The sequence below is a fragment of the Marmota flaviventris genome, chromosome 12 (genome assembly GCF_047511675.1).
Source record: "Marmota flaviventris isolate mMarFla1 chromosome 12, mMarFla1.hap1, whole genome shotgun sequence".
In the NCBI taxonomy this organism is placed as follows: Eukaryota; Metazoa; Chordata; class Mammalia; order Rodentia; family Sciuridae; genus Marmota; species Marmota flaviventris.
In genome coordinates this window covers 14816827-14829311 of record NC_092509.1, presented here as the reverse complement: position 1 = coordinate 14829311, position 12485 = coordinate 14816827, and the positions used below count along the sequence as shown (strand labels likewise).

General features: G+C 39.6%; 1 protein-coding gene across 1 annotated transcript in view; it reads right to left on the bottom strand.

The window, feature by feature from the left end:
• Positions 1-12485, bottom strand: part of Ryr2 (ryanodine receptor 2) — a 478528-nt gene that overhangs the window by 123773 nt on the left and 342270 nt on the right. Inside the window, exons 59-63 of the mRNA XM_027947992.2 lie at positions 11947-12022; positions 6456-6579; positions 5875-5990; positions 2937-3001; positions 456-577 (exon numbers count right to left, since the gene is read on the bottom strand). Of these exons, the coding sequence (XP_027803793.2) occupies positions 456-577; positions 2937-3001; positions 5875-5990; positions 6456-6579; positions 11947-12022 (503 nt within the window). The remainder of the gene's footprint in view (positions 1-455; positions 578-2936; positions 3002-5874; positions 5991-6455; positions 6580-11946; positions 12023-12485) is intronic.

The following is a 12485-nucleotide window of genomic DNA, read 5'->3' as shown; positions in this document are numbered from 1 at the left end:
ATAGATATTTTTATTTCATTACTTTTCAAAATTGGCCATTACTTTAAATTTTTCTAATTAAATTTGTGTAGGTAGGATTTGCTGTTCTCAAAAATGCCAGCAAAAATATTAGATTTGTAGAAATATTAAAGAAATTAATGTTATAAGTATCATTTCTTATAAATACAAATATGCAATGCCTGCCTAGCCTTCTTTCTGAGGATTCTGTTTCATACAATGTTTTTTCCTCTTATTCATCATTGCATTTAGCAGCAAAATATACAGAAACTCAACATCTACAGCACTTATCTAAATTTGCAGAAACCCTCCTCATCTAGTATGGGATTCCAAGGGGACTGGGACCCAGGACAGGAAGGAGACTCTGCTCACAGTCCCACCTCAGGTCCCCCAGTTCCTGGCCCCAAATGCAAATGCACTGAATTCAAGCAACAGTCATTCTGGCCGTGGCTGTTTACCTAGTCACCATCTCCTTCTCTTTGTTTGATGCATGTCCCCCGGAGCAGAGAGGTCGACTTGCTGCAGATAAGAAGTATAAACGGTGGTTTTTGAAATACTGATCAATTAAAGGAAGAACTACCTGAAAGAAAAGAAAAGAAAACAGATCTGTGTGGTGGACTCTCTTGGGGGATGAACAAGAGCTGAAGTTTGAGAGCAGTCAGAGTTTTGTTCATAGTCCAACAGGCCCCAGGTACATGCCCCCTGGGGTACAACTCTCTAATCTGCCCTGTGTCTCTAGTTCTTGTGCACAAGAGCTTGCACATGCAGGCCTGAGTCAGGGGATTGCACGCAGGGGAATGTGACTATGGGGAACAGAGCAGGTTTTCAACAGTTTGGAATGATTCTCAGTATTTTCAACATTTTCTCAAAATGAGATATTCTCAGTGTTTTCATATAATATGGTCCAAAGCTCAAAAGACTTAAATATAATTATGAGGACCACAAATTGATTCTCTACCATGAGTGAGATCTGCAGTGGACACAGCCACCTCCCCTGTCCTGGTAACTGCACTGGATGGCGGGTGCTCTGGTCCCTACCTTACAGGTAGCACATAGAGACAAGTAAATGGCTCGTCACATTGCCACTGCTTGCCTACACAGTCGTCACCCTTTCCTGGCCCTTCCCAAAGCCACTATGCCATCTCTGTACACATCCAGTCCCACTGGCACTGTGCCCACACACATCGCGTGCTCTGTACATGCCACCCCTGTCGCAAGTTCTCTTCCTGCTGCCCCTGCCTCCTGCAGACCTCAGCTCAGCAGGACTTTCTCAGATCAGCCTTTGCTGACTTCCCAACTACATCAATCCCTGTATTCTCTGCTCTTCTAACACCTCTGACAATTCTGCATTTCATATGTGTGCTGAAGTCTCTCTTCCCAAGAGCCTCCATGGCACAAGAGAGTGGGGGTCTGTTTCCCACTGTGATCCTCTCCTGGCTTCTATAACTGCTACTTGGTCTGTTTGGCTTACTACAGATTCTCCAGTGCACAGGGCTATGTTGGGCCCATACCAAGAACTAGAGAAATCATGGTTCAACAAAAAATATATAATTGATGACAGCTGCAATTAACCAGTATTCAAACTCAAGCCCATCTAAATATACCTCTTCGTGCCATGTGATACATCACAGTTACATATGAGGAATATACACATTTTACGTTATCTTCCTTGAGAGTTGTGCCATGGACTAAATTGAGTGGTTGGCACATAGTAGGGACTGAATAAATATGGTCAATGAATGAATTATAGACTTGGTAGAAATTAAGTTACACTTAAGCACCTGTAAGTAAAATCACCAGAGGCATAAGGCAGGTGGGAAAAAATAATGTATTTTAAGGTTGTGTTAGAAGCCACCAATACAGCGTTTTGGTAATTGGTTACGAAGGGGGATTATGATCTAATGGATATAGGAGATAGTGGGTCACCTGATTTATCTATCTTTCTATTTATCATTAGCAACATGCACCCCAGGACAATCTGGGTGACTGTAACAGACTCTGAGTGCTCTGTTGAATGGAAAGAAAAGACAAAAGAAATAATCTTTACAGTAAAGCGTACAATTCCGAAAACATCATGGAAGGCAAATATCAAGTCAAAAGCATGCTATCTTAAAATCTACAAAATGATGTAATGTAGCACAAAATCTGTAGTAATCACCAATTGCAATTTCACTGAAGGAAAATTGACAGCATTGGTTAGATCTTCAGGCTCATTGCAAGGTGTCCTAGACAGAAACACCTACCGAGGGCACTAGGCCTTCCCCATAGCACCTAGGCCAAGCTTACTGCCTGCCACACACTGGGACATAGTTAGTACTGATAAAGTGAATGAGCTCAGGATGGGAGCTTCTCAAACCTTCATCTCCTTCCCTCTGTGGCTACAAGGAAGTGATGAATATCCCAATAATATAGCAAATCCTTGATCAATTCTTATTAAATGGAATGAAGAATAATGGGATATGATTTGCATAGGAACAATGTATCCTCTTTGAGCCATCTGTAAAGTGAGTGGGACAAAGGTCCCACAATTATGATGCTTGGGTTGTGCCCATGTACATATTGGTCAATGTTTTCCCTCCTTTTAAAAGAAAGGTTCATATAAAATATTAAATCATAACAATATTCAAATGTTAATAAACCAACACTTTTCTTCTATGTCATAGGAGCAAACCAAAATACTAGAACTTTGACTTAAATTTCTGACAGTGCCAATTCATCAGAGGAACGTGGCAGGGGAACTGGGCGAGTCTGTGTGACCAAGGATGCTGGCAGCAAATTCACCCCATGTGATTCATGCAGTCATTTTTTGTGCCACAGAATATTTACTTACACTTGAAATTGAATTACAGACAAGTACATTCTGAAAAGCACCAAGGATCTAATAAGTATTTTTGTAAACACACATTTGAAGCAAAAACAAGATGCATTGTATACTGTACTTTGGCAAAGAATTTGATTTCTTGTTCATAAGGGAAATGTTCTCCTTTGCTTCTGCTGCCACCATCTGTAGATAGGAAGAGTTTTTAGGTACATGTTATATTTCAAACATTTCAAGATATTCACCCCAAAAGCAAAGTTCAGAATGCACTGCTGAATCCCACTAATCTACATATAAAAAGCCAACAAAAATGCAAAAACTAACTTCACCAGTGCAATTTAAAAAGGAGATTATAATAAATACTCAAAAAAATTTTAAAAACTATGGAAGAGGGCTAGGGATATAGCTCAGTTGGTAGAATGCTTGCCTCACATGCACAAGGCCTTGAGTTCAATCCTCAGGACCATAAAAAAAAAAAAAAATACGGAGGAAAGCCCACATTTACAGTGATGAGTAAAAATACATTTTGTGGGGGCTGGGATTGTGGCTCAGCAGTAGAGCACTCGCCTAGCACGGGTGGGACCTGGGTTTGATCCTTAGCACCATATAAAAAAAATTAAAGGCATTGTGTTATGTCCATCTATACCTAAAAATATATATATTTAAAAAAACTGTTATTAAAAAATACATTTTGTGTAGCCTTCAGACAGTATTGACATATTGGGGAATAAAGTAAAAATCCTACATCCTAGATTGTTCTCAAGAAAGGAGGGCTCAGGGAGAGGACAGGTGGAATGCACATAGCTGGTTGGGTTTTACCCTTTGTCTCTTAGAAAGATGGCTACCTCTTGTGTGACAGAGTTAAGGCTTCAATTTTAAAATACCAACTAAAAATCTACAGGATGCCAGGACCTTTGATGAGAAGGAGGATAATAATTTCAATATTAGGCTGCAAAATTAGCATTCTGTAAAGAACAAAGGAGTTCTGACCTATGTCAAAAGATAATTTCCATCAGTGAAGCAAAAACACTCACGTTTTCCCCATGCTTTAAAAAATGATTCAAGGTTAAGAATTGATTGACCTATTGCATTTAGCTTAGAAAGTGGCCTTTCTTTCCCACTTCATGCATATAAAAGAGGTTTTATGCATATTGATGAGGTAATAATAAACTATAGTAATCGAAATGATATGCAGAACATACTGGAGAGTTGGAAAAGCAGACCTGTATATTTCAGTAGAATTTGTAGGCAAAGCTTCCAGATTTTATGCAACTTGAAAAAGTCATTTTGCAATTAGAAATAAAAATAACAAGACACACTTTCTCAAACCTTAGAGAGTATGTTAGAGTAGAGCTTTGTGCACAACCAAATATGCTAACATTTCAAGGAATTAAATAAGGAATCCTCTTCCTTTCATTAAACACTTTAACAAAAAAGCTTATGTGCTACACGTGAAAAGGATTTGGAGAGAATCCTCTAGTATAATTAAAAAGGCAAAGAATATTCTTACCATCATAGTTAGATCTAAGAATGAGTAAATTCAATTTATTTTAAAGTCAATGAAGTCAAGGACAGAGGAGAAGACAACACAGCGTTCTGCTTACAGTGACCACGGAAGATGGGAATTTAAATGGATGGCAGCATTGACCAACTCAGCCCCACCTGCTCTTCTAAGTGGGTTCTTAGTACATTATTTTCTCTGTCACAGCCATGGCAAAAAGGGACATGCAACATCAAAAACTGTAGAGGACACCCTGTGAAAGCTGGCTCTTGGAGGCCTACGTGTTCCCAGTGTAGACCCTCACCCTGGGAAGGGAAAGAAGGGTACCCAGCGGTGACTCTGCCTACAGCAATATCCTCAAGGCTCTCCATACACAAGCACTGTGCTAAGAGGCTTATTCAGAAACATGAGTAAGTGTGAACAAAATTGAAACCCATTGCCACCCTTCAAATGTGTGTTCCTGCTCTCCAAGTGAAGATGTAAAAAACAACAACAAAATACATACATACAGCCACATACATACATAAAATGTATATACATTCCCTTCTCCAAATGGTGTTCTTTCTCTCTGTCTTCTATCCTGCCTTCCTAGAAAGAATACTGGACCTTGAACTTGTTGCCCGCATCAGAGCCTTCTAAATGGAAGCCAGAAATTTCAGTGTTTAACTTTGTGTGTGAAGGCTCCAAACACTCAACCCTGTCTCATTTTTGTGCTGGGTTAAATTTCACTAATTCACACTAATTTGGCTACTTGTTAGGATGAATCAGGAATCCTGTGTTTAAAAATTATAGTTGTATGAGCTACAGAGAGATTATGAACCTTAAATTGGTATGTATTATTGTCTCACATAAAAAACTAACTAAGGAGAGAGCAAAAATACAGTATCTGAACTATAAAGAAGGAGGCAGGTTGAAATAGAGTTCAGCTGTTTTATAAGAACAATGCTAGACTGGAAATTTTTAATCACATTTAGGATGCAGGAGGCCAGGAACAACAAATACCAGAGCTCAGATTTCTATAAACTAAGCTAATGCTATGTTGGAAAAAAAAGTTAAATTTTGGGGGGAAAAAATCAGTAGTTAAAGGAATGGAGAATGATAGGTCCCAAAAAAGGCATTAAAAGACAGAAGGAATGGGCACTGAGAACAAAACCTGAGAGTGAAGAGGAGACCACAAGAGAATAAGAGCTGTCTTCAAACGGGACAGACTGCAGCCCTCTGGGTCTCTCCACTACCCAGGCTGAAAGGGCCACCCGCAGGAGCAGGGACATCAACAACGGGAACTTCAATGGAGCATTACTCACTGAAGCAGATGATGAAGTAACAGAGGGAGGCTGGCTTCCTCCCAGGAGAAGTCTAGGTTGCCCCTTTTTAAATCAACTCTGCTTTATATGCTTGCCTGGGCATGCTTCTCTACTGTTCAAACTTCAACTATTGAGGAAGAAGAACCTGTCACTGATAATGGGCGGTATCAGCACTAGGAGATAGCCTGCAGTCTGTGCTCTTCTATACCTGATGTAATGATTAAGAACAACAAAATCTGGACCTTGGAACCTACCAAACTCCAGAATATACTGATGGGCTTCGTCCACATAGCGAATGAGCTGCTGGAGGAAACTGTAAGCAAATCGTTTCTCGATGGAAGGTGTGTCCAGTTCCAGGTCCTTGAACCCTCTACAACAGCAAAAGGGAAGCAAGGAAACCAATAAAGGCAGTTTTTTCTTAGAAGGTAAAGTTTTAGTCAAAAATTGCATATAAAGTCTGAGGGTTATCTAATATTCTTGTAGCTCCAAGCAAAAGTGAGGCTTATAAGGAGTACTTTGCATCTGATTTCAAACCATAGTGAGTAACTTCATTACTATGTAAATAAAATGCTGCATTTATGAATATAGGGTGTGATATTTTGCCTCAGGATTCTGACTACATGCTGGATGACCACTTAACATACGCATCAAAAGGAATTAAGTTCTGTGGCCAACAGCTAAGGGTGCTGATGGTTCTGACATGTTTATATAGTGGATATATTAAATAACACCCCCAAGGTCTAAGCAGACCACTGAATTCACTTTCAACTTTAAACCTGATGGGGTATTTGAATACTAAGTCTCACAAAAAGAATAGGAATAGGTGCACTTCTACCTGGATACAGCATAGCCATTGATCTGCAGGAACTTGAGGATGTCCTGTGCCTTCTCTCGATCCTTGGCTTTCTCCTTCGCTGTCAGGGTATCATAGGGCACCAGCAGGGGATGGTTTCCACCACCTAAGAGAAGGTCAAGACAGGAGCTCAGCATAGCAACCCGAGCACAACCTGAGATGAGCAGCCGCGTGCAGGTAACAGGAGGTCCACTGTGGAATGCTGATAAGGTCCTCTGTTGACATCAGCAGCAGGTGGGCTTTCTAGTCTTCGCCCTTCACTGCCTCAACATTCCAATCAGCTCAGGAGACCTACTCAATGAAAGACTTGCACAGCCCTCTTTCAGGAATTTAAGACATGAACATAATACGCCTCTGTAATATCAAGTGCCAATAACTTCTGCAATCACCAAGGAGGGAAGAACACCCAGTCTGAAAGTGTGGAATAGAAAAAGACAATAAATTACACACAGCTGGATCTAATAAAATTAAAAGGCAAGATTCATGGTTATGTTTCATTATTCTGCCCCACAGGGAAAAGAGAAATAATAAAAATTTCTTATCTAAGACACTCTAACTCCCATAAAATATTTTGTAGTCACATTATTTATAAATACACAAAACCATATGCAGATGTACTAAGTTAAAAGTATTAGATACTCTTTAGTATCTAATACTTGAGTGATTAAAAAGCTTTGGCCAATAACCTCTAGCGAGAGTCAAGATTTTGAGTATATCTAATTCTGTTGAGAAATAGAAAAAATGGAGCGTTCCTTTAGATTAAAAAATTTTAGAAAGCATTTATTTTAAAAAGAATCAGGAGAAAAACAAAATTATAACTTTAAAAAAATTAAACTTTGTCAAAGTTATAAAAATATTATAACTACACTGTTGATTTCATACGTAAAGACATGAAGTAAAGAAGCTATTAAAGTGGCAGCACACTGAAGAGCTTGGTATTGAGGCCCAGGGCCATTGGGGGAGGCTGCACCAGCATAACTGCAGGAGACCAGGTGAGGGCAAGCCAGCTGACCAGCCAGCACTACTTCATAGTGCAATAGCAATATCAGATGTAAAACGATCATCAGAAGACAATGCCACCAAGATGGTGTGAACAGTCAAGGATATGGCAGGTGTTACTAAGTGCACTGGAAACCAAATCTGGCTGTCGGAATCGAAGATGTAATTTATAACAGGATACTTTATGAGAAACAAACCTCATCAAACATCCAACTTAGTTAATACCACTCCTTTCCAACTCCATTATTGCATTTAGTTCTATGGAACTATATTTGGCAACCCAGTATGTAATTCACAAGGATTCTGGAGTCGAATATCAAAGGGTTACTCTGGGGGAGATGGGAAGAGAGAGAGAGCAAGAGGAAGAATAAAAAAATAAAAACTGTAATTTTAATATCCCAAGAACACAAAGTACCTCTAACTCTGAAACTCTTCTCACCTATTAGACCTCCACTGACAGGGCAGGTGGGCACCTCAGAGTCAGCCATAGGCCAAAGCTGCGGTCTGTGCTGATCTCTTGATAGCAGTGTGGCTGTGAGAACTCCCTTGCTCCTCAGCCCTCACCTTTTCCCCTGATGACTTGGGTACAGGCAGGTGCTCCGAGGGGAGCTATCTAAACCGGGAGGTAAATGTGTCTACAGTGGTTGCTGCCTAGAGTCTGCTAGTGCTGACTCAGGAAGTCCTCCAGGTGAGAATGCTTGGCCCCAGAGCTGCCCTTGGCCTCAGGACACAGTGCCTCAGCCAGGGAAGAGCGGACAGGGAGAAGGGAGGGCAGGACTCTAGCCCTTTGTGGTGTTCACTGACTTGGGCGTGCTGGTAATACTTGTGAGACCTCTTTCACCCCCTTTTCTCTATTATTGATGTGTGTTCTCTTGATGGCACTTGATTTCTCCCTAATTGTTCCTAGATCTCTCAAGGAATTGAGAAAGCAAAGAGGATCAGATAACCAGAGCAAGCAAAACAGGAATTTTTTACACAGCACTTTCTACAGCAGATTCATCTTCTTCCAACAGATGCAGGGATGACGAAAGCGATTGAGAGTGCTCGGAAGGGAAACTGTGGATTGGCACCGATTCTTTCAAAGTCTCTGATTTTCACACACACATAATTAATACTATGTGTAGAGACTAAAACCAAATGACTGGCACAGAAGGATCTTCAGTGCAGGATGCATGCAACTGAAGAAAATGTTTATGCAAAGAAAAATACCTGGGAATCAATCTAACAAAAGCAGTGAAAGACCTCTACAATGAAAACTACAGAACACCAAAGAAAGAAATTGAAGAAAACCTCAGAAGATTGAAAGATCTCCCATGTTCCTGGATAGGCAGAATTAATATTGTCAAAATGACTATACTATCAAAAACATCATAAAGATTTAATGCAATTCCAATCAAAATCCCAATGACATTTTTCAAAGAAAGAAATAGAAAAAGCCATCATGATAGTTATTTGAAAAAATAAGAGACCCAGAATAACTAAAGCAAAGCAATCCTCAGCAAGAAAAGTGAAGCAGGAGACTTCACAATACTAGATCTTAAACTATACTACAGAGTAATAGTAACAAATATGGCATGGTATTGGCACCAAAATAGACTTTTAGACCAATGGCACAGAATAGAGGACACAAGTCACAGAGACAGAGATACAGTTATCTCATACTAGACAAGGGTGCCAAAAACATTCACTGGAGAAAAGATACACTTATTCAACAAATGATGTTGACATATCTGGAAATCCATATGTAGCAAAATGAAATTAAACCTCTATCTCTCACCCTACACAAAAATAACCTCAAAGTGAATCAAAGACTTAGTCACTAGAACAGAGACCCTGTGCCTAATAGAAGAAAAAACAGGCCCAAATCCTCACCATGTCAGCCTAGAGGATCTGACTTCCTTAATAAGAGTCCTAAAGCACAAGAAGTAAAATCAAGAATCAATAAATGGGATGGATTCAAATTAAAAAGCTTCTTCTCAGCAAAGGAAACAATAACATGAGGAAAGAGCCTACAGATTGGGAGAAAATCTTTACCATATGCAGCTCCGATAAAGCATTAATCTCTAGGATATATAAAGAACTCAAAAAAACTTAACACCAATAAAACAAATAACCCAACCAATAAATGGGCTAAAGAACTGAACAGACACTTCACAGAAGAAGAAACACAATAGATCAACAAATATATGAAAAAGTGTTCATCATCTCTAGCAATTAGAGAAATGCAAATCAAAACTACCCTAAGATTTCATCTCACTCCTGTCAGAATCGCAATCATTAAGAATACAGACAACAATAAATGTTGGCAAATGTGGAGAGTGGTGACAGTGACTGGGAGACCAGTGTCTGAGACTGGGGTCCCTGATGACTTCATGGCTGTGGCATACTTGGTGGCTGGGAAACTTTCTGTGCAAAGGCATAGGATGCCTGGTTGCTATGGAAATGCCCTCCATGTTAGAGTCTTATCAGCCTCAACCTTAATCTCAGGCCCAGCAGCTCCTGGGAATGAAGGAACTGCCTTGCTAACAACAATGTTTTACCAGTTCTGCTACTCCTGAATCTGCCCGCAAATTAGTAACTTTAAACAATGGAATTTCTTGAGAGCTGCACAATAACCCAATCAATAAATGGGCACATTGCAACTATAGATTGTAACTGAGGAAATAGCTGCTTACTGTTGCTAACTCTGAAATTTTCATCAATACAAAGAATAATGCTTGCATAGTCTTCAATCTGATTTAGAGACATATATAATAAAGATTGCCGGTGTAATTCTTTAGACCTGCTTCTCTATCAGAGAGCAGTGTTCCATCAGACCCCAGTTTTATCTTCAATATCTGCACATGTTGACTCTTTATTTCTTCCAATCTCCCATCACCCCTCGCCTGAACCTTCTAGTTTGGCCGCACTGGTCAAGGCAGGTGAGGATGTGGTAAAAAAGGTACACTCATATATTGCTGGTGGGACTGCAAATTGGTGCAACCACTATGGAAAGCAGTATGGAGATGCCTCAGAAAATTGGGAATGAAACCACCATTTGACCCAGCTATTCCACTCCTTGGTTTATACTCAAAGGACTTAAAATTAGCATGCTATAGTAATGCAGCCATATCAATGTTTATAGCAGCTCAATTCACAACGGCTAGACTATGGAACCAACCTAGGTGTCCCTCAATATATGAATGGATAAAGAAAATGTGGTATATACACTCAATGAAATATTACTCAGCTTTAAAGAAGAGTAAAATTGTGGCATTTGCCAGTAAATGGTTGGAGTTGGCGAATACCATGCTAAGCAAAATAAGCCAATCCCACAAAATCAAAGGCCACATGTGTTCTCTAATATGCAGATGCTAATTCACAATAAGGCAGCACTAGGCAATAATAGTCATTAGTGTTACCTTACATTAGGTAGAGGGAAGTAATGGGAGGGGACAGAATAGGAAAGACAGTAGAACGAAACAGACATTATTATTACTGTATGTATATATGTGACTACATGACCAATATGATTCTGCAACACGTACACTCAGAAAAATAGGAAATTATATCCCATCTATGTATATCAAAGTGCATAAATGCATTTTACTGTCATGTATACCTAATTAAAACAAACTAAAAATTTTTAAAAAAAGAAATTCATAAATGACCAAGAGAATATCACTTTAATATTTAAAAAATAAGGAGCAAAGAGCAAGCACAAGCATTTTCTAGTAACAACTGGACTAGACAAGAGAAAGAGGTGAAGACAGGAAATAAAAAAGGGTGGGAGAAGGAGCAAGGGAGGCAGATCTAATTAACTTTTACCTAAATCTCTGCTAAAATGGGTCAAAGACAGCCATCAAAATTCTTAAACACTAGTAATCAGGAAATTACAGAATTTCCATCCTTAGTCTGGCACTGCTGCATATAAAACATTCCCATAAAATGAGGGCAGGACAAGTCTTAAGCTTATAGCAAAGAGAATAGTTCTTCCTTCCATATCACACACTCCCGTCAACTGATTGATTGGTTTCTCTTCTGTTCCTTTTTTGCTACCAGGGATGGAACCCAAGGGCACTTAACTACCAAGCCACATCCTCAGCCCTGTTTTGTATTTTATTTAATGACAGGGTCTCATTGAGTTACTTAGCACCTTGCCTTTGCCAAGCTGGCTTTGAACTCGGAATCCTCCTGCCTCTGCTTCCCAGCCTTTGCTAAGTTGCTGAGGCTGGCTTTGAACTCAGGATCCTCTGCCTTAGCCTCCTCCTGAGCCCCTGAGATTATAGGCATGCCCCACTATGGCTCTGATAGTTGCTGTATTTTTTTTTTTTTAGTTGTAGGTGGACACAATACCTTTATTTTATCTATTTATTTTATGTGGTACTGAGGATTGAACCCAGGGCCTGGCACATGCTAGGCAAGTGCTCTACCTCTGAGCCACAACCCCAGTCCCCTCTCATAGTTTTTTAAAAAAGGTTTTAGAAAATACTACCTTTGGACTCCAACTCCATTTTCTTCTTCTTTGCCCATATGTTATGGTAGTTTTCAGCCATCATTTCTGCCATAGCCTGAAATGAACCAAACATTCCTGAGCTAATTTATACTTCAGTGGGCAAAACATACAATGTGGCTTTCCAATATGCAATATCAAAAAGTATGCCCTAAATGAATGAAAAAGTATTAATGCCAAAATACTTTTAAAAGATAATCAAATTTCAGAGAATTCTAATGATTTGCGAAATTACATAGTATGTAAATATCATAGGAGATCTGATAGGAAGCCAGTATTATGCATGATGCTTAAACACATATTTATGATAATTCACTGAAAGCTCAGTCTCTGTCCCCAGTGCCAATCAATGCCAATTTAATAATGAGGACATGGTTTTGAGAAAAAGGAAAAAGAAGGTTTATTGCTTTGCTACCAAAGGAGAAAGAAACACAGAGGACTCCTGTCCTAAAGGCTGTGACTCTATCAGGAGGGTCTGGAGGTTTTAAAGGAACTCTTTAAGGGTCACATTCCAGGTGTGC